At 45.9% G+C, this 23,577-nt stretch overlaps 1 protein-coding gene across 2 annotated transcripts in view; it reads right to left on the bottom strand.

The window, feature by feature from the left end:
• Positions 1–2,067: 2,067 nt before the first annotated feature.
• Positions 2,068–23,577, bottom strand: part of LOC138265699 (uncharacterized) — a 66,931-nt gene continuing 45,421 nt past the window's right edge. The window contains exon 5 of one of the 2 annotated variants that reach the window (XM_069217420.1): positions 2,068–5,151. In XM_069217420.1, the coding sequence (XP_069073521.1) occupies positions 3,464–5,151 (1,688 nt within the window). In that variant the 3' untranslated portion in view covers positions 2,068–3,463. The remainder of the gene's footprint in view (positions 5,152–23,577) is intronic. The other variant, XM_069219227.1, reaches the window with a different exon arrangement.

Below are 23,577 nucleotides of genomic sequence, written 5' to 3' on the forward strand. Positions count from 1 at the left end.
CCGGCAACAGCTGCACGAAGTTGGATCAGTTGGGCTGCTGGAAGCTCTTGGATGACTGTGATATTAGCAATACAGCCCTTGCCCTGTTCAAACACTCAAGCATTAATCGAGCCCCACATCCAACCATCACGTCACTATTACACAATGCACTCTGTCACTCACCCATTCACTAGCCTTTCTCCCACTGACCCCACTGCTTCAGGCTTACTACCACACCATGCCCCCGTACGCTTCATTTGTCCCTTTTAGTCGAACATGCATCCACTTTTGCATCTGTCCTTCATCCATGCCCTCAGTCACATACTCATTCTCACATTAGTTGCCCAACTACACAAGTAAACAACAAAGAGGCACTTTGCCTTATACCCCTGATCTACTGGCTTTGGCAATGTTTGTTTACCTTTGCAAGTGATAATTATGACCCCTACTCCCTCCCTCCTTCCTTCCTTTCCCTTACTCTCCCGCTCACCACCTCCCTCACCCTGTCTGGTTACTCTGAGCCTCTCTCCAGCCTCATGTTTTGTACAATTCCTTGCTTTAAACGTTTTTTTCACTTTCTGGTACCATTATTGTACTTACAAGTGATACTCTTGTTTCACTTAAATCATGTCCAGTGAGCTGTAAATGTTTAATAGCTAGCCTCTATTGAACTGAATTCAATTGAAATTGCATTTATATAGCGCTTACTACCCCCGACGAGGCGTTTAATCACTTTTCAGCAATGAGGCCAAAGTTAGCGGCCAGTCCATTAGTTATTGGGATTTGGGCCTAATATAGAGTTTGGTGGAGGGGTTACTCTGTCACAAACTTGACAGATATCCTGCCCGGGTATTACGATCTCTATAGACTATTATCGAATCGTAGTACGGCGGACGGGATATCCGTCACGTTTGTGACAAAGTAACCCCTCGGCCAAACTCTAAATCAGGCCCGAGTCTGTTAGTCCTGCATACTAAAGGTAACCATTTCATACATTCACTCCAGTTTCTTTATGGTACATTAGTGACTCAGATCTGACAATTAGAGGGGACTATGTGAGAAGCAAATGCTTACTGGAATTAATATTGTTATGATTTGAAAAACTGACAAGCTTGAGATTTAGGGGCAGATTTAACAGCCCCTAGCGCCACCGTAGCGCCACTTTTCGTGATGCTCCGGTGGGGGTAACCACTGCTCCATATTTACAAGGAGGTGTAATGCCACTTTTTGTGGCGTTACACCTCCTTGTAAATATAGGCCCCTCAGACGCAGTTTTCTGCATCCTAGGTGCGTGCATTGGGTGTTGCAGTGGGCGTTCCACCGCAACACCCATTGCTTTTGATGCTCCCTCAGATTTACATGTTGTTGTAAACCTAAGGCAGCGTAAAAAACTAATGCCGCCCCAGGGGTGGCATTAGCATGGCAAAACGAGGAGGAATGCTTTTATTCCTCCTTGTTTTTCACTTTTTCTATGTGTGCTGCATTCAGCAGCACGCATAGAAAGAGCAAAATGCCATGGATGACTGTTTATGTGCAGGAAGGTGTCCCTTCCTGCACATAAACAATCAATCCCCTTAACACAGACACCCTTTCACTATGGTGCAAGGGTGCCTGTGTTGGCGCAGGCAGCTTAATTTAGCACTGGCGCAGGGGGGAGCACAGGGCTGCACCGTATTCCTGTAAATACAGCGCATCCCTGCGTTTCAAAAGTGGCGCATCGTGGTGGTGCTATTTTTGGCGCAGCACCGCACTCCGCCACTTTGGCTTAAATCAGTGCCTTAGAGTAGTTTATATATGCCAGAGGTGGGTAGAAGGGAGGCAGAGGTGCATTCAAAACATATAGTAGAGGGAAAAAGTAAAAGTTTAATTCACGGTCAATTTTTGAAGCAGGGATTTTCAGGAATATACCAGGTGGAGATTTTTTGCGAGTGAGTCCAATCTGTGGCTGTATCCCGTGGCAAGAAAGAATCTTAAACTCAGCTGCAAAGTAAAGTGGCTTTTAACAATCTTTCGAGAGGCACTTTTAAGGGTTCTCTGCCCTTCTTGATCTGTGTTTTCTTGTTCATATCTTGGGTAGGACTTTTTATTACCTTTTGTCTTATAAAGTTGATTTTATTGGCATTTCAATAAGTAGCAGTACATAGAAAGCATCTTTCCATAATACATGTGCATTGAGACAGTTGTACCAGGAGAATAAGAACCAGTAGATACCAATAAATCAACAACCATTAAAAACACTTCATCTCTACATTTCCCCTTTGCCCACCCTCTACCCCTAAAACTTCCACCCACGTATTTTTACAGAAATAAAAAGTAACATCTAGATGGTAATACCAGATTTAAGTGAATCATTACTGGGACTGTTGACATAACATGTGAGTATGAGTGGTGTTATTACTGGCGTGAACCAGCGAATCAGAAGACAAACCACAATTATATGTATGTTCAAGCAAAAGAACAGAGAAAAGATGTGACTCAGGATATTGGAAGCAAAACACATCAAGGTGATCAGTGGAGAGAGATTCATGCATCAAACACTAAGGGCCTCGTTACGAGGCTGGCAGTCCTAAGACCGCCAGCCTCGGAATGGCGGTTGGACCGCCACAGATAGGGCGGTCCAATCGTTGACCCTGCCAGGCTGCAGCTAGCCTGCAGCCTGGCGGTCCCGGCAGTTGCAATCCGCCAGGGCAGCACTGCAAGCAGCGCTGCCCTGGGAATTACGAGTCCCCATCCACCAGCCTTTCCATGGCAGTTAACACCGCCATGGAAAGGCTGGTGGAATGGAGGCATCTGGGGGCCCCTGGGGGCCCTTGCACTGCCCATACACTTGGCATGGGCAGTGGAGGGGCCCCCATGCACAGCCCCATCGTGCATTTCACTGCCCGAATTACGGGCAGTGAATCGCACGATGGGTGCTGCTGCACCCGACGCACCTCAACATTGCCGCCGGCTCGATTACGAGCCGGCTTCAATGTTGTGGTGAGTGTTCCGCTGGCCCTGTGGAACACTCCTAATATGGCAGGCAAAAGACCTCCAAGACTGGCGGCTTTGGCAGTCCTGTGAAAGGACCACCGAAGTCGTAATGAGGCCCTATCTTCTAAGGTCAGAGTAAAATAATGGGAATATCTGTGGATATGTAGATTTTTACACCTCAATACTGATTTACAAAAAACCTTTTATTGTTCCTCCCATGCTTCCTTTTTTTTTTTTCAAATCCTCTCCCTCATACTTCTTTTCTCAGTACTCCATCTGTTCTTAATGTGTCTCCTAAGGTCCTCAATACCCCAAGTTGATGTCTCGGATGTCTGACACAAGAATCAAGAGCTGTGTGTTGTGCGTCCTGGACGTATGTTACCTGAAGTTGGGCAAACACACAGCCTGAGTAGTCTTTCTTCAGAAGAAATTATTCACTTCACAGCTTTGATACTCAGCTTTAAAGTAAGAATTGATGGGGAGGATGATCAATATCTTAACCCAGAAAATTTTATTTATATGTAAACCAACTTCTAACATCGAAATACCTAAAGAAACCCCTTGTGGTATTTTTCTCAGAACTCAAAGGGGCCTGGTCTGTTGGCATTAGTTCCTCTCTTTTAGAGACTTTGGTAATCAGCACAGCCCCCTCCTTAATGGCCATCAGTGACTGGATGCGCTCCATGTAGCCTGGCTTGGCTTCCTCTTTCTCTGACAGGATCAGTAGGTCAATATACTCTGGGGTTGAGAGTGGGTTTGGCTTCAGGGCAATTTCTTCTAGTCTCTGGAGGCACCTCAACAACTCATCAATTAGATCTACAACTTTTTCTTCAACGCAAGCAAGCTCCTCATTCAGCTGCTGAAATATCCCTTCAGCCGTCATCACTTCGCCTCGTGCCTTCTCGTAGTTGTCCTTTAACTCTTGGTAAGTTCCGGTTTCAATCTCAATTTCATAAATCCATTTGTATTTCTGATTGAAATGAACACTCCAGATACAGTGCCCTGGACAAATACGGCACGTCTTATTTCCATCCATTGCCCTACATCCATACTTCTTACTATCATCAGGAATCTGACATGGATAGTGACAGGTGTGGTGACACTTCTGACAATTAGTTATGAAATTGGTTACTTCTTTTTTTTTTGCCACAGTTTTGGGTACTTCATACTCAAAGTTCTCATTGGCTTTCATCTTATCCCTATTCTGCTCCAAGACCGCCTTTGTGTTCCTGATCTCCTCCTGCTTTGTCAGGCCAGCTCTGATCTGGGGCTGCAGACCTTCTACAACAACCTCTAGCTGCTTGCGCTCTTCAAGAACTTCCTTAGTTAATCGCAAGCTCTTGGTTTCCAGCTTTTTTAGTGCTGTAAAAAAGTTCTTCAGGCTGTTGACACCCATCTTCCAAAACATCTTGTCGAAGTTTTCATCCTCTTCTGTGTCCTCCGTGGATTCATCGCATCCATTGTAAGCAAACAAAGCAGAATTGTTGAATTTGAAATGGACAGGGGTACCGCTGTCCATCGGACAAGGCATCTCCGCCACTCTAATTGCTTCCAGCACTGGAGGTTTTTGACCATCAGCGAAGGTGACCAGTACGAGTATGTTGTCGGCCACATCCTTACCAAAAATGGAGAGTATGGAATCAAATATATATCTCTGTGAAGGAGTGAGACGAGCCAATGAGGACTGGACTACAAAGCATACTGCGTCTAGATGATCAACACCACCGGGTGTAGAAAAGAACTCTCTGATCTGTTCAACAAGGAACCTGTCTCTGTCGATGCCCCTAGTTTCCCCGAATCCTGGTGTGTCTATAATAGTGAGGCTGTGTGGCACCTGGAAACCCTCCTGGTGAATGAGGTGATACGAAGTTATTGAAGAGGTCTGGCTCTCTGCTTGTGAACGATTGGTCTCTTCATCGATTAGTTTAAATCTGAAATCATCTTCCCACTTAACTCCTAAGATGTAGTTGGTCATCCCGTTGATTAAAGTGGTCTTTCCTGAGCCTGTTGCTCCAAGAAGCATGATAACCTTGTCATTGTAAGTAGGTTTCCAGGGTCCAAAAGTGCACATCTGACGATATCCATTCTTGTCAATCTTCCGTTTTCGAAGCAGAAGTTTGTGAATGGATGGCTTGCTCTTTTCCTTCTCAATCTGAATGCTTTTCTTCAGAAAAGCATCTGCCGAACTGAGCTTGTGATCTGTTGAGACATTTAAATATCTTAAACATATTGTACACATGTATACACTCGTCAATAGTATTTTACAAATTAATCTAATGCAAAGTAGATGAAGATGTACAATACAAAATTAATACATAAATAGTTTGTTTTCTGCATGCCTCTTTAACACATCAATAGATTCTTTACTAGATGTTGTACCTTGATAGTTCCTACATTTGGTTCAATTCACAGCATCTTTTGATCACCTAAGTTAAATGCAATTGTGCAAAATATGCCATCTGAGGGCATAACCCCCCCCTTCTCCCGCACCTAACTCAGAATACGCAGCTAGTAGCTATTTATATGTACAGGCTGAGCCTACTGCCCCGAACATGCACCAACTAGGAAAAATTTCCTTTGTTTACTTTAAAGGTGAGGGATGAGGACACAGGTGGCATCGGAGGAGGGTGCCCATTGTGAAGATAGGAAGCGACTACTGAGGGATATTTTTGTGGACATTCGTCTCTTTTATGCACACAAATACACTCCTTAAAAAGGCTGGAGTAAGTGCATATATAGGACATTGGTAGTGTAGGACTAATAAAGCGCACATTCATCTGAGGATATCTTGGCGCTACGACTTAAGAAAATGCCCCCTCAAACAGTCACGTTGTCAATGCCCATCTAAATGGTCCTAGTGACTATTGAATGATAGCTGCTGGAAGAGAGTTCCAAATTCTAGGCAGTAAGATTGAGAATCTGCACCCTCCCCTCCTTGCTTTTCAAAATCTAGGGACAGTTAGTAAATTGGCCTGGGATGAGCGTGGCACCCTGGCTGGAGCATATATCACTATGTGTTTAACAAGAAAATGTGGGACTAAACCATGAATGGCCTTGAAAGCAAGACAGCAAACTTTGAGTTGTGTGGGTCTGGAGCCAGTTCAAGCACTTGACCCTACAATGACCTACACAACTGCTGACCCTCTTACTTGAACCACCACCTGAACTTCCATAAGTCCACCAGACACCTCCACTCCGCTTCCCTTTCTCTACCCCTCACCCCCCACATCCGATGTTGCAGACGTGGAGGTGTTTCCTTCTCCTACATAGCAGCGAAGACATGGAACCAGCCACCCTTTCATCTCCGGACCTCCCCATCTCTTCCCGAGTTCCAATAGTCTCTGAAGACCTGGCTTTTCAGCTAATCAACTGGACCCTGTGATGTAATAAACCTCGACTCGACCAGCTCAGATCTAAGAGGTTTTTTATAATAAGAAATTTCCGCAAGAAAAATCACCCCATCAGCGCAGCGCGGTGCGGCCTGTCGCTCCCCCAACACGACCAGCCATCTCCAACCGACGCTCGGCTCAACCACGGCAGAGAGCCGAACCTCAGAGCAACAGCCGCGCGCGAGGCTTTCCGCTCCATTGCGCGTGTTCTACACACGCAATGGAGTTCGATATTACATTTAGTTTTCCCTTTTTTTTTTTTAACAGAAACCATCAAACATTTTGTCTTACAACAAGTACACTGGCAACTAAATACACATGGTTTGAATGGAATAACGTCATATCCTTACTAAAACAAAAACAAAACAAAAAAAATACTCGTTTAAGTTAAGGTAAGTTAAGGTAAGTTACGAGTTCAATGACATTTCCTAACAGGCAAAGAGTTCGACCTCACCGGGATTATGTACACTAGAGGATTTCTTCGTTTCAAGATTCCACCCAACTTCAATTAGCGTGTCACCAGGTTGCACGACACTCATCTCCTGAGACTTTTGCCACTTTTCCTACGTTCCACCAAACATGTCCATTCACACGAACAGCATTACCACACACTTTATCAACCCTTCATGGTTCAGAGAACTTTGAGTCACCCTTCTTGACAAAGCTAGGCATTTTAACTCGTACCCAATCACCAACCATGAATTGATTTTTTTTTACACATCTAAGAGCTTCAAAAGGAGAAACCCCCCTGCTCGAGTGGGGCATTGTTCTGTAGAACCAAAGCATACTTTTCACAGCCGCATCAACTACACACCCATTAGCCAAATCCCACTGCACACATTCACCAACCACCCGGTTAAAACGCTCAACCAAACCATTAGTTTGTGGTTGGTAAAGAGAACTCTTCAAGTGTCTGATAGCACATTCATTCAGAAAACTCTCAACTTCAGTTGACACAAACTGCACTCCATTATCAGAGACAAGCTCCTTTGGAAAACCCTCCTCCAAAAAAATATCTTTAAGGAAAGATACCACTGACTTAGAGTTAGCATCACCAACAAATCTCACATGAGGCCACTTGGAAAAGTAATCAAGCACCATATAAGCATATCGTAATTTAGGTGGAAGTAGATGGAAAGGCCCTATCAGATCAATACTAATCTTTTCCCATGGACCCGATGGACACTCAATAGGTTGTAGGGGAGGCGTAGACGTTTTCACTGTTTTATCACTGGTAGAACAAATATGACAACATTTGACTAACATTTCAATGTCTTTGTCCATTTGGGGCCACCAATAGTATTCTCTCACCCTTTTCTTGGTGAGTGTGGAGCCCAAGTGACCTTCGTGCGCTTTTTCCAAAATAATAGATCTAATGACCTCAGGAGGCACAATTTTGTCATTACTTAAAAGAATGCCATCTTCAATAGCTAGTTCGTCTGATACTTTGAAATAAGGCTGAGCAGACAACTCCAAACTTTTCTCATGAGGCCAACCTTCCTCAACGTATGTCAAGATTCTAGCGAGTAACTGATCATTCGTAGATGCTCTTTTCCAATCCGCTTCGGAAATGGACCCAACACTTTCTAATTCAACCGCAGCAATAAAACAATTTTCATCTTGAATGTCATCTTTTTCATCAATTTCTCCAGAAACCGGATTCCTAGAGAGATAACCTGCCCTCACATTTTTTCCACCAGAAATGTGTAAAACAGAAAAATCAAACTGCAACAACCTGGCCGCAAACCTTGCAATCCTTGGTGTGTTACTCTTGACGTTATTACCATTCAAAATAGTAACCAAAGGTTTATGATCTGTTTGGAGTAAAAAATGTCTTCCCCACAGATAACATTTGAATTTTTCAATAGCCCACCAACACACCAACAATTATTTTTCTATTACCGAATAGTGTACTTCATTCAGTCTAAGAACCCTTAACGCTAAGCCAATAGTATATTCCTGGTTTCCACTGACCTGCGTCAAAACAGCACCAACACCGAATTTGCTTGCATCAGCGGTCAAACAACACTTTAAATTATGATCATAAGATCGTAGAACACTTACACTTCCCAACTTTTGTTTTATAGCGTTGAAAGCTTCCACACACTCAGCATCCCACACAAAGTCTGCTTCTGTTTTCAGTGAATTCGAAATGGTTCTTGCTAACGTAGCAACATTTTCAATAAACCTGGAATAGAACTCACACAGACCTAAAAATGATTTGACCCCCCACTTTGTCCAGAGGTGCCGGTGCTTCTACGATAGCTTCCACAAGGCCAGGATTGGGATATACACCTTCAGCTGTCATGACATGCCCCAAGTATTCTAAAGACGTTTGCAAAAACTGACATTTTTCTCTTTTCAATACCACACCCGCATTACCAAACACTTGCAAAACCTGTCTCAAAATCACATCATGTTCCTGACGATCACAAGCATGAATTAACAAGTCACCCTGAAAGACACATACTTTGTTAATGCCTTTAAGTAGAGTCAACATCATTCTTTGAAAAACTGACGCTGCCGATGCCAGACCAAATGGCATTCGGCAGTACTGGAAAGACCCCCACGGAGAAACAAAGGCAGTGAAATGTTGAGAATCAGGTGTCAATTCTACCTGGTGGTAAGCAGCGGCCAAATCAAGTTTAGTAAACAGTTTAACTCCGGTTATGCAAGAAAGCATCTCACTGATCTTTGGCAGCGGATGAGAGTCTACCCAGACTTCTCTATTAAGTGCCCTCAAGTCAATGCACACTCTCAATTCACCATTTTCTTCTTAGCCACTACCAAAGGTGACAACCATAAAGAAGCTTTAACAGGTTCAATGATTCCCTACATTCTTAAACTCTCTAATTCTCTTTCCAATTCATCTCTGAAACTGAATGGTACACTTCTCAATTTATGCTTGACCGGAATGGCATTGTCTTTGACTTTAATTTTATGTTTAAATCCTCTTATCTTGCACAGTTCTCCAGAAAAAACTTTGTGGAATTAATTAAGCAAATCTACATCAGAAGAATCCCTTATAACAGTAACCTGGTCTCCTGTGCCTGGACGCAATACCATACCGAACAACCCTTGGTAAAACCAACTTAAAATGTTCAATCCTTTGACAGCCACGTAAACCTTCCCAAAAATCCGTCGACCTTTAAAAACTAGAACATCCTCAAAGAAACCCACTAAGGCAATCCTCCTCCCTTCATATGATACCGGTGATCTATCTGGAGGGTCCAGTTTCCGTGTACCCCACTTTTGTTCAAATAACTCCTGTGTAATCATAGTGATCCTGGCACCTGAATCCGCTAACAATCTTAAGTGCTTATCACCTACTTGAACTAAAACGGACGGGTCAATACAGTGATCAGGATTACCATATCTTATGTGATGTTCTCCCACAGCCAGAATCATTTCTTGGATTTCACACATCAATTCATCCATTCTATCATCACCCTCATCAGCGACAACGTTGACATTGGAGTTACTATTTTGACACTTTGACAGACTTTAGCAAAATGTCCAGTTCTGCCACAAGATCTACACTGCACATTCTTTGCAAGACAACTCTTTCCTCCTTTCAGATGTGGTGAATAACCACACCGTAAACAAATGTTTGTTTGTTTGAAAAAACGTTTTTGAACAGCACCAGCTCCTTTGCTGGACGAAGCAAGGTTCATTCTACGTCTGTCGTCTGTTCTTTGAATCACATTAATTTGTTCCACCGGTGGATGATCCAACTCTTTAGCAGATTTAATCGCCATTTCAATACTCTTGGCAATTCTAATAGAGTCCGTTAAAGATGGGTCACCCAGAGACAACAGCTTTTGTTTGATGGATCTATCCGAACAGTGACAAATGAACTAATCACGTATTAACTGATTAGCGAAAGCTTCAAAACGACATTCTGCAGAAAGTTTCCTTAAGGCAGTTATGTAAGTGGTCACATCTTCTCCGTTTTTCTGTTCTCTCCTAAAAAAACTTGTGTCTCGCTATGACCAAACTTGGTGGGCCATCAAATCTGGTGACTAATTTCTTGAGAGCTTCTTCATATTCATCAAGTTCTTCGCCATCCTCCAATTGAATGTCAGGTAAATGTTTAAATACAGATCTTCCTTCGAATCCTAATGAATGCAACAACAAGCATTTTTTACTTTCAGGTCTAAATCTTGATGCACCAATAGCACCCAAATACGTTTCAAAGGCATCATACGACTGTTTCCATGGTATAGCTGGCTCACCAGGTGTTTCCAAGAATGGCTGCGGGGGGTTAACTGACTGCATGACCGCTTGAAAGAGTAAAATAAATGTCACTTAAGACTGCACCAAAAGCAAAAATTGTCAATGTCCTTTTTAGTCTAAGAATAACACATTAGGCACTTTCCAATAAAAAAACTATGAAACGGAAACCTGTTTAAAGATGGCCGCCACATTTCCTAAACCCACAAAGTCTTTTGTGGCCACACCTTCTGTTAAGATCCACAAAAAAAACAGCAGAGGGCAATAGAGAGTTCCGTTTTGCCTCACCAGGTCGTCCGGAGGCTCCTCGAGATTAAACAGCAGCCAGCAACAACAGCATGTGGGCAAGAGTGCAGGTGAGCGCAATGGGGTGATAAACAAACTCCTCGTCGCCTAAAATGATGTAATAAACCTCGACTCGACCAGCTCCGATTTAAGAGGTTTATTATAATAAGAAATTTCCACAAGGAAAATCACCCCATCAGCGCAGCGCAGTGCGGCCTGTTGCCGCCCCCAACACAACCAGCCATCTCCAACCGATGCTCGGCTCCTGCCTTACACCCGCCCGCGCAGCAGAGAGCCAAACCTCAGAGGAACAGCCACGAGCGAGGCTTTCCGCTCCATTGCGTGTGTTCTGCACATGCAATGGAGTTCGATATTACACCCTGTCAGTGTTTAGATACACTCACAAGTGACAAGTAGCGCTCTACAAATCTACTGATCGATTGATTGAATTTAATTGAATGTGCTGTACTATTGGCAGCCATTGAAGCTTTTTCAACAGCGGGAGAGTATGTGCTCTGTGAGGGGCTTTGAACACCAGTTTAGCGGCTGCATTCTGCAGTAGCTGGAGTCTCTACATCACAGTCCGGTAATCCCAGGTACACGCTGCTGGCATACTCAATTCTCCCTCCAATCACAGCTGTTATGATAGCTTTCAAAGCACCAAACTGAAAGACATTAGTTTCCTCACTGCCCACGGGAAGAAAATCCCTTTAGAAACCACAGTATTGAGTCTTGGTCTCAGGGCTAATTTATGGTACAGTATGACCCCAAAGATTGTTGCTACTGTATTAGGTGTGGGACACAGGCCCATTTTGCTGGGCCAGTAGTGATCAGTCCATGCTTTTTTCCACGTTTAATTTCATTTCACTTGCTATTGGGCACCACAAAGGTTGTTTGTTCTCGTTGTGCATGGACTTTCTTTTCCCCGTTGATTTTTTGGACAGTCAGTCGGAAGCAGCCATCTTACTCCATGACCAAACTCTACCCTCACAATGTTTTGATTGAAGGATAACTCATTTCGTTGCTGATACCAGACTTTTTGTGCGGGGCTATTCTCTCTCTGATTCCCTGTTCCCCTTCCTCCACCATCCCCAACTCTTTATTGTGGTCCTCTCCTTTTCCACCATCCACCACCCAGTGGTCCTTGCCTCCCCGTTCCAACTGTGCTATCAATGGACGGCCATATTTAAAAAAAATTAACCAGTTACATGCACAGCACACATCGCTGAATGCAACCTATTTGTACATTTAAAAACAATCCCATTCAAAGATGACTGCCACAGATGCAACCACATACACAGTTGCCATTTTGGATGGATTTTCTTAAAATATAACAAAATACACTGAAAGATGGACTCCATGGATGCTCTGGCACCCCTGACGGCAATCTTGACCTGTATTTCCATATTCTGAGTTCTTATACATTTAAACTAGCCGCTACAGATGTGGCAGCATCCACAGGGAGCGTCTCATTAATATTAATGAGGAGAATTTTCCTGATCCTATTTATTGGGCATCTCGCTCTGTGCTGGACTTTTCATCTTTTGCCATAAGAAAACATTCGAGTCGCAATGATTTTCAGTTGTTCCATTGCGATAGTTGCAACTGGAGAATAGTAAATCAAGCGCTTAGTCAGCATTTAAAGTTATTGTCGTGGTCTGTGGCTTTTTGTCGGCTCCCTGCACTCGGTGAGTGCACAAGTGCAAGACTCCGAACTTCCTAACTCACTAGTGTACTACGCATATCTGTGCATAACGTCTCTATACAGAATTTTGAAGGCTCAAGGGATTCCTAGCCCGCAGAAGCAGGCAGCCCATGGGAGACAAAATTATTAATCAATTTACAGAATTGTAAACACTTTGATATTGTGATGATGTTGATGAGTTGTGATTTAAGTCGACAATGAGTCTAGTCATGCAGTTCCTCAGCTATGGAGTATAGGAGGGCACTAGCCGCAGTCTATAGTGTGTTCAATAGACACTAAGGCCCTCATTTGGAACATGGCGGTCTGGACCGCCATGCCGGCGGTGGCGGCGGTAATTACCGCCACCAGCATGGCGGTCCAGACCGCCATATTTCAAACCACCCAAAACCCCACGGCGGAAAACACCGCCACCACCAGTGGCGCTGCCCTCTGGATAAATATACCCATTCCGCCAGCCTTTTCCTGGCTGTTTCCACCTCCAGGGAAAGGCTGGCAGAATGAGTGTCTGGGGGCGATTTGGGGCCCCCTTGGGGCCCCTGCACTGCTGATGCACTTGGCATGGGCAGTGCAGGGGCCCCCATGCACAGCCCCGTCGCGCATGTCACTGCCCGATTTACGGGCAGTGACATGCAGGACGGGTGCTGCTGCACCTGCCGCACAACAACATTGGCGGCGGCTCCTTTTGGAGCTGCCGTTAATGTTAATGCCCGTATTCAGCTGGGCCGGCGGCCGGAAATAGTGTTTCCACCAGCCGGCCCAGCTAAATGTTCAGAATGTGGCAGGCGGGGGGGGCTGTCACGCTGGCGGTCTTTTGTTGACCGCCAGCGCTGATCTCAGCGGGTTTCCCCGCTGAGATCAGAATTAGGGCCCCAGTGTTAGTCAGTTATGTTGAGAGCAGAAGCTTAGGAAGTATTCACTAAGGAGAGCATTTTCACATTGTCAAAAATGAGTCAGAATCTGATGGGAGAGAGTTCAGGGATTAGTACCGCTGCTAACTTCATTTTTCCCAGTACCCAAGATGCATTAGCTGTTCCAGTCATAATTGGTCCTGCAGATCCTCTGCATAAACCTGAATCGTCTGGAGCTGTGACACATACTTTGACAGTTCCTACTGGAGTAAACACGTCAACTAGTGTTCCTGGGGTTACCGTGAGGCTAGGAGTGAGAGGAACTTCTTTGGTTCTGAATCAGGTAAATACCCCTATATCACTTCTACATCCTCAACAATGAATCAGACAGGCTTTATTCCTGTAGGAGAGTCCACCAAGATATCAGTCTTCCAGTACTTAAATTGAGCCAGTGGTTTCCGGTGCCTGGCATCAGCACTTAATTGTGAACACCAGTACTTATGAAAGTCTGCCACATGGTGGTGCTGTTTGTTGAGCACAACAACAACTGTTTGTTCATTCTATATGCCTTAAACTGACTAATACCTGCCTCCCAAGCAATTCTTATAGATTTGGGATCCTGGAATAGTCTGAATTATCACACTTACAGCAGTGTGATGGTTAGTAGGTGTGATGACACTGTCACTGGCAGTGCTGGCAGGAGCAATGGGTGGTGCAAGCTGCAGTGGCCTCCTGACAAAGGCCCTGACACTTATTTTTTCACAAATTAATCACTGCAATCTTTCTGACATGTCCATTTGTAATACACCACAGGATGTTATTAGAGGTGGCTCCGGAGATAGGACCATGCCTAATACCTCTGTGGTACAGAATGGTGTAAATTCTTGAGAAATAGAAAATTTGATTAGATACACGAGGACTGAGGAAATTACATAGCTGCTGTTTTAACATAAACAAAAAAGTATAGACTGCCTGAAATGTAACAGTCCAGGGCCTAAGTCTACTGCCAAGGCTTCCAAAACTAGAGGCTTGTGACTTGACAGGTCAACCATGTATATAATTGATGGTCGCTAGGGTGCAAGCAGAAAGAGCAAAAACCCTGCCAGACCTACCATTGAATTAAAAGCTGGAAGTCCCTGGTCTCTGTAGAGCACAGCCCAAATATGTAGTCCCTCTTGAGGTCTGGACCTCCTTGAACAGACTTCCATCTGACACACTCCTCGTGGTAGATATGAGCTTTCAGACTTCCAAAGTGGCACCTTGCTACCACAACTGTTTCATGTTTCCTTCCAGAATCATCCAGACCCCTCCTGATTCTGTATTGGTCACTGTTGACTCCAGTATGCCAAAGTTGTGGCTGTCATTTAATACAAAGAGACTTGGACTGTCACCCTATTAAGTTGCTGCAGCATCTGATCAAGTTTTTAGAGTGAATGCAGAAACCTTAGAGTGACATGCTCTTCCACGATGCTCACCTGCTACAGCAACAGCACTCGCTAATGAATAACAACTGCTTGTGGGTTGTTGCCCCATGATCGGTACCAGAGCCCTGCAGTTTCTATCACTGCCAGCCACATCAACTGTGAGTGTGCACAATAAAAGAAATAAGACCCAAAAACCTTTCCTGTTACCATTGTTAAGTAAGTCACTGCCTGTGAGAGGAGGCCTCTTTTTGCATGGTTAGCCCCCACTTTTTGCCTGATGTTGATGTGTTCTAAAAGTTGGTTGTACCCAGGGCCCCTGCTAAACAGGTGCCCTGGGCCACAGCTCTTTCCCTAAAACTGTTGTGATGCTTGGCACAATTGATTATACTCTTAAATACCCCTATAAGTCCCTAGTAAATGGGTACCCAGTACCCAGGGCAAGAGATATTAAGAGTAGGCCCCTGGGGGCAGCAGCACAAATTGTGCCATCCCCAAGGGCCCTGCTCCCAGATGCACCCAGCACTGCCATGGCAGACTGAGTGTACTGGGGCAACCCCAAAAGACAAATTCGCCATGGCACACCCTCTGTGTGCCCTGTCCACCATGCACTGCATATATTATGGGTAAGTCACCCCTCTAGCTGGCTTACCAGCCCTAAGGCAGGGTGCACAATACTGTATGTGAGGGCAGCATTGCATGAGCAATATGCCCCCACTGTGTCCTTACCAAACATAGGACATAGTGAGTGAACAGAGCAGCCATTTTAATACATGTACTGAGCACTGGTCAAACACGAGTTCCCCAGCTACATAATGGCCACTCTGCACCCTGTGTTGTTTGGTATCAAACAACTCAGAATATTAAATCCAAACTGATACCAGCATTGGATTTAATCCCAAATGTACCCAGGGGCCACCTTAGAGGTGCCCCCTGCAAAAGCTAACTATTCTGGCATGGTTGCCGGCTGGTTCCATCCAGCTGCCACTCCAGACAGCCAATATACAAAACCTGGGGGAGAGCCTTGGCTCTCTGGTTTTGTAAGACAATGCCCTTCCTGGGTGGAGGGGCTAGGACCCCCTCCCTCAGGAATGTGCAAAACCCTGGCGGTGAGCTTCAAAGGGCTTCTGACCCTGAAACTCGAGCCTCCAGGCCTGCTGCTAGCAGCAAAGGTATTCCCTCTTTGCAAACCCCCACTTTTGGTGGGAGCAAAGGCGGGAAACCAGACAAAGGGTAGGAGGAGTGGCTACACTGACCATGCACCACCCCTAGGGGCTTGTATGCAAAGTGGACCCTCTAATTCAGTTTTCTCCATCTTGGAATGGAGAAAAGTAGCCAATAGGGTTTAGGGAGGTGACCCTTCCCACAGGAAGTGGTCACTGTAGTGGGTGTAGCCACCCAAGGGTAAGTGTCCCATTGGACACTACCTGGTTCCCCCTAACACACCCACTAAATTGAGTATTTAGTGGGCTCCCCTAGACCAACTTTTTAGATTCAAAAAGGACTCCAAGAAGAAAGAAGACCAGCCCCAAAGAAGCCGCCAGGACAAGAACTGAGGACCTGCTGCACCAGAAGGGGTGACAAGACCCCTGCTTGCTGCACCAGAGTCCCGACAGTTGCGACAGTCGGAGAAGCTGGATACCGGACCGACCCTAAGAAACCCCGGGAACCTCCAGGCTTCAAGAAACGACCCAGATCTCCCTCCTGAGTAAAGGCATCACTCCAGAAACCACAAAGAACCATGAAACCAGTGAGGGTCACTTCAATGAATCAGCGATATCTCCGCAACCGGAAGTCACAGCCGTACATGACGACACACCGACGACTGCCCGGAAGTGCCCGAGTTTTGTGGCTCTGCGACCCCCAGCGGCCGAGATAGAGCAATACCCTGGGTCCTGGTCAGCTGACATCGGACCAGACGAAAAACAGCTCCCTCTGAGCCGAAAAAGGATCAGGAGGAAGCCCCAGTTGAGGGACTTCAGGAACACCCCAGACCTCCGAACAGAGTGCCCCCTTTGTCCTGTAAGACGCCCTCCAAGAGACTCACCTCTAGCTCCAGTGGACTCCGTTGCGCACAGCCTCAAAGACTTTCAAGACGATCTGCACCTGGCCGCCCTGGGCCTTTCATCTCGGGAACTGCTGTGTGCCCCGGGTTCCCAACCCCTTGCGACCTCACCAGCCCAAGCGGACCCCCAGGCACCACTTTGATTTTGCAAACCAGCTCCTTTTCCGAGTGGCCCATCCAGGTGGCCCTTTGCCTGTGCCAAGAACTTCTCCAACGCTGCTCCCGCCGAAACCGGGAACCGCCCGAGGCTCTCCAGCTGGTACGAGGTGCCCACCGACGACTGCGACCACCCTGCAAAAGAAGAGACTGGTAACCCAACTGTACGATTTTAAATGCATTTTTAAAAGTGACTGCCTATTGATTCCCATGGTGCGTAATTATGCACAGAAACACAAACTTTGCTAAAACTTCAAAAATTCATAACTATAAAAGTATTTAACGTATTCTAAAGATTTTGGTCTTAAAAATTATATAAAAGTCTGAAGTATCTTTATAAAACCTGGTCTTGAGTTATTCATTGAGTGTGTGTGGTGCATGATTGGATTTGTGAGTACAGCAAATACTTAGCACATCTCCTGGATTAGCCTAACTGCTCGACCAGCTACCTTAAAAATGAGAGCATTAGGTGGTCTGATTTTTACCCCTGAAGACTAACATGTGGTTGTTCGGACCCTCTGCATAGTATACTTGGTTTTTGTGCTCTACATAGAGGGCCAGCCTCCAACATTTGGTGTATCAGCAGTGGGATAAAGACTTTGTATTTGCTGATACCACTTTTACAATTGTGTTAACACACGAATAACTCTCCAAATTGTCTTTTAGATAATTATTTTTAATTTTTCTAATTGACTACGATTTTTTACAAATTTCTAAAATATCTGTCAGGGCCCTGGTTAGGTCCCTACAACTTAGAAAAAGTTTTTTAAAGTTTTTCCTTTACTTGGTTATCAAAAAAGGGGAGTTCTAAATTCCAAAAAGATCCCAACTTTAGTAGAATAAAAATGTCTGATTCAGAGTCCAGAAACCAGGAACTCAACCTGGAACCTTATGAGGCATATACCTATGACCAATTAAGGAAACTCTGCTGACTATATAAAATTCAAACTGGAAAAAAAACCAAAACAGAGAAACTTAGGTTTCTGGTGACCCAGTATGAAAAAGATCATCCTCCAGCTAATGATGATGACTCTGAAGAGGAGGAAGATACTGTGGTAAATGGAGAAGAGGGTAGCTCCTCTTCTCAAACAAGCTATATAGCACCCACAGACACAGACCTGGAACTTGCCAGGCTGACCAAAAGACTGGCTTTAGAAAGTCAGCTTTTGGAGATAGAACAAAAAAGAAAAGAGTTGGGCTTGGCACCCATCTCTGGTGGCAGCACACAAGTGTTGAAAGAGAAAGCTTTCAACATTAAACTCCCAAACGGAGTTGTCCCTCCCTTCACTGAAGGGGATGATATAGTGAAATGGTTTTCTGCCTTTAAAAGAGCTTTCATTGGGTGGGAAATTGAAAAGAAACACTTGGGCACATTGATGTGGGAGTTATTCTCAGGAAAGTGCAGCGATAGGCTCCTGACACTGCATGAGGCAGATTCTAAATCCTTTGATCTCATGAAGGGTACCCTAATTGAGGCCTTTGGATTTACAACTGAAGAGTACAGGATAAAATTCAGGGAAGCTCGAAAATCCCAGAGCCAGACCTGGGTTGATTTTGTGGACTATTAAGTAAAAATGCTGGGTGGTTGGTTAGCTGTGAACAAGGTACAAGATTATGATGGGCTGTACAATTTATTTGTGAAAGAGCATCTTTTGAGTAATTGTTCCAATAATAGACTACATCAACATCTGGTAGACCTAGGTCCACTTTCCCCTCAAGAGTTGGGAAGGAAGGCAGACCACTGGGTCAAAACAAGGGTTACCAAAACTACCACTGGTGGGGGAGACCAAAAGAAAGAGGCCAAAAAGCCCCACCAAGGGAAAGATGGGAGCCAGGGTAAAAACAACAAAGAGTCTTCTCAAGGCCCCCAAAAATCTTCACAGGAGGGTGGGCCCAGAGACCACTCACAGACCATGGGAGGGTACAAAGGGAAACACTTTGACCCCAGCAAGGCTTGGTGCCAAGACTTTAAGACAAAATGGCACCGAACTGGAGACTCCGGCTGTAAAAGCAAAAAGAATGCCTCTAGTCAACCTGCAGTAAATGCAGTTGCCAGTATCCAGATGGGGTCAGAGGTGTGGTCTGACCTTGTCAGTGTCCCCACAGAGGCAACACTAGTCACTGTGGGTGGGGTAGATTTATCCTGTGCTGCTTGGCCAAGTAATATGTCCAATTACAGGCAGCACCCTGTGATTAAAGGGGATAAAGTAGAAGCTTTGAGGGATACTGGGGCTAGCATCACTATGGTTGCACAGCACCTGGTCCCCTCAACTCAGTTCCTAGTAGGGATGTCTTATCCTGTCACCATTGCTGACAATGAGACCAAGTTCCACCCCATGGCCATGGTAAACTTTGAATGGGGAGGAGTAGCAGGGCAGAAAGAAGTGGTTGTGTCCTCATCCATCCCTGTAGATTGCCTACTTGGTAATGATCTGGAACATTCCCCATGGGCTGACGTAGAGCTAAAAAACCCATGCAGCTATGCTTGGAATCCCTGAGTGGGCTTGTGTCAAGACTAGGGCACAGAGCAAACTTCAGAGAGAAAAAGGAGAGCTGGATTCTGAAATAGTGGACCAGCTTCCCAAGAGAAAAGGCAAGAAGACTGGGGGATCAGCTTCACAACAGATCACAAGACAGGACCCCTCTCCTCAGGAGGAGGAGTCACCCACCTTAGAGGGAACTGAGCCTGGAGAGCTTGGGCCGTACCACCCATAGCTCTTGGGCCCAGGGGGACCCTCTAGGGAAGATCTGTGCCAGGGACAAAGAGAGTGTCCCACTCTTGAAGGCCTGAGACAGCAAGCTGCTCAGGAGGAGCTAGGAAATGTCAGTGGTACCCACAGGGTCTCCTGGGAGGACTCGCTCCTGTTCACTGAGGCCAGAGTCCTCAAAACTGGTGCAACCAGGAGGGTGGTAGTTCCCCAGAAGTTCAGAGACGTCCTTCTCACTTTAGCCTGTGACATCCCCCTAGCAGGGCACCTGGGTCAGTACAAGACATGGAGTAGGTTGGTTAACCACTTCTACTGGCCAGGGATGTCCCAAAAAGTGAAGGAATTCTGTCAGTCCTGTCCCTCCTGCCAAGACAGTGGCAAGGAAGGTGGGCACTTAAAGCTCCCTTTAATTCCACTGCCTGTGGTTGGGGTTCCCTTTGAGAGGGTAGGGGTTGACATTGTTGGCCCCCTTGCCCCTTCAACAGCCTCAGGACATAGATGCATCATAGTGGTAGTGGATCATGCCACCAGGTATCCTGAGGCTATTCCCCTTAGGACCATCACTGCACCTGCAGTGGCCAGAGCCCTCCTGGGTATCTTTACCAGGGTGGGGTTCCCTAAGGAGGTAGTATCAGACAGGGGCTCAAACTTCATGTCTGCATACTTAAAACACATGTGGCAGGAATGTGGTGTGACCTATAAGTTCACTACCCCATACCATCCACAAACCAATGGGCTGATAGAAAGGTTCAACCAGACCTTAAAAAGCATGATTGGAGGACTCCCTGAAAAGCTCAGGAGGAGATGGGATGTCCTACTTCCTTGCCTGCTGTTTGCCTACAGAGAAGTGCCACAGAAGGGAGTGGGTTTTTCACCCTTTGAACTTTTGTTTGGGCATCCTGTTAGGAGACCACTGAGTCTTCTAAGGGAAGGCTGGGAGAGACCTCTCAAAGAGCCCAAACAGGACATTGTGGACTATGTGCTTGGCCTACGTTCCAGAATGGCTGAGTACATGGAGAAACCCAGCAAAAATCTTCAGGCCAGCCAAGAGCTTCAAAAGCTTTGGTATGACCAAAAAGCTGCTATGGTGGAGTTCCAACCAGGGCAGAAGGTTTGGGTGTTGGAGCCTGTTGCTCTACGGGCCTTCCAGGACAAATGGTCTGGGCCCTATCCCATTCTTGAAAAGAAAGGGGAAGTCACTTATCTAGTAGACCTAGGCAGTTGCAAAAACCCCAAAAGAATCATCCATGTCAACCGCCTAAAACCCTACTTTGACAGAGCTGATGTGACTATGCTCATTGTCACAGATGAGGGACAGGAAGATCTCCTCTTCAGCAACCCCCAAGATGGTTCTGTGGATGGAGTGATCTTATCAGACACCCTCTCAGGACAACAGCAGACTGATTGCAGAAAAGTGCTTAACCAGCATGCTGGGCTTTTTTTCTCTGACCCCTGGGAAGACAAACTGGTGTACCCATGATGTGGACACTGGTGACAGCCAGCCTGTCAAGAACAAAATTTACAGACAGTCTGACCATGTCAGAGAAAGCATAGAAGCTGAAGTCAAGAAAATGATGGATTTGGGTGTCATTGAACCCTCTGAGAGCCCCTGGGTCAGCCCAGTAGTGTTAGTCCCCAAACCTCACTCCAAGGGTGACAAGAAAGAAATTAGGTTTTGTGTGGACTACAGGGGCCTCAACTCAGTAACCAAAACTGATGCAAACCCAATTCCAAGAGCTGATGAGCTCATTGAGAGACTAGGGGCAGCCAAATATCTGAGTACTTTTGATTTAGCATCAGGGTACTGGAAGATTGGCCTGACCCCAGGAGCCAACGAGAGGTCAGCTTTTTCTACTCCTAGTGGGCATTACCAGTTCACTGTTATGCCCTTTGGACTCAAAAATGCACCTGCTACTTTCCAGAGGTTGGTGAACCAAGTCCTTGCTGGACTGGAAACTTTTAGTGCAGCTTACCTGGATGATATAGCTGTCTATAGTTCCACCTGGCAGGATCACTTGATCCACCTGGGAAAGGTCCTTGAGGCTCTGCAGAAGGCAGGCCTCACTATCAAGGCCAGTAAGTGCCAGATAGGGCAGGGAAAAGTTGTGTAGCTGGGCCACCTGGTTGCAACCTCTGCAATCCAAGATTCAGACTATTAGGCTTGGGAAGCTCCTACAACCCAGACCCAAGTCAGTGCATTCCTTGGCTGGACTGGGTATTATAGGAGGTTTGTGAAGGATTATGGCACCATAGTTCCCCCCCTCACAGAACTCGCCTCCAAGAAAATGCCTAGGAAAATCAACTGGACAGTGAGTTGTCAAGAGGCCTTTGACACTCTGAAGAAAGCCATGTGCTCTGATCCAGTCCTACAAGCACCAGACTACTCAAGAGAATTCATAGTCCAGACAGATGCTTTAGATTTGGGAATAGGAGCAGTCCTATCCCAAAGGAATGATGATGGACATGACCAGCCAGTTGCTTTTTATTAGCAAGAAGCTACTCCCTAGGGAACAAAAATGGAGTGCCATAGAGAGGGAAGCCTTTGCTGTGGTTTGGGCCCTGAAAAAGTTGAGGCCATACTTGTTTGGCTCTCACTTCACAGTTCAGACTGACCACAGGCCTCTCAGATGGCTCAAACAAATGAAAGGCGAAAATCCCAAACTGCTTAGGTGGTCCATTGTGAGAAAGTAGCCTCTTTCTTGCCTTCTACCCCCACTTCTGGCCTGTTTATGAGTATATGTCAGGGTGTTTTCACTGTCTCACTGGGATCCTGCTAGCCAGGGCCCAGTGCTCATAGTGAAAACCCTATGTTGTCTGTATATTTGTTATGTGTCACTGGGACCCTGCTAGCCAGGACCCCAGTGCTCATAAGTTTGTGGCCTATATGTATGTGTTCCCTGCGTGATGCCTAACTGTCTCACTGAGGCTCTGCTAACCAGAACCTCAGTGGTTATGCTCTCTCTGCTTTCCAAATTGTCACTAACAGGCTAGTGACCAATTTCACCAATTCACATTGGCATACTGGTACACCCATATAATTCCCTAGTATATGGTGCTGAGGTACCCAGGGTATTGGGGTTCCAAGAGATCCCTATGGGCTGCAGCATTTCTTTTGCCACCCATAGGGAGATCTGACAATTCTTACACAGGCCTGCCAGTGCAGCCTGAGTGAAATAACGTCCACGTTATTTCACAGCCATTTACCACTGCACTTAAGTAACTTATAAGTCACCTCTATGTCTAACCTTCACCTGGTGAAGGTTGGGTGCAAAGTTACTTAGTGTGTGGGCACCCTGGCACTAGCCAAGTTGCCCCCACATCGTTCAGGGCAATTTCCCCGGACTTTGTGAGTGCGGGGACACCATTACACGCGTGCACTATACATAGGTCACTACCTATGTATAGCGTCACAATGGTAACTACGAACATGGCCATGTAACATGTCTAAGATCATGGAATTGTCACCCCAATGCCATTCTGGCATTGGGGAGACAATTCCATGATCCCCCGGGTCTCTAGCACAGAACCCGGGTACTACCAAACTGCCTTTCCGGGGTCTCCACTGCAGCTGCTGCCAACCCCCCAGACAGGTTTCTGCCCTCCTGGGGTCCAGGCAGCCCTGGCCCAGGAAGGCAGAACAAAGGATTTCCTCTGAGAGAGGGTGTAACACCCTCTCCCTTTGTAAATAGGTGTGATGGCTGGAGAGGAGTAGCCTCCCCCAGCCTCTGGAAATTCTTTGATGGGCACAGATGCTGCCCATCTCTGCATAAGCCAGTCTACACCGGTTCAGGGATCCTCCAGCCCTGCTCTGGTGC

This window comes from Pleurodeles waltl, chromosome 1_1 (assembly GCF_031143425.1).
Source record: "Pleurodeles waltl isolate 20211129_DDA chromosome 1_1, aPleWal1.hap1.20221129, whole genome shotgun sequence".
Lineage (NCBI taxonomy): Eukaryota > Metazoa > Chordata > Amphibia > Caudata > Salamandridae > Pleurodeles > Pleurodeles waltl.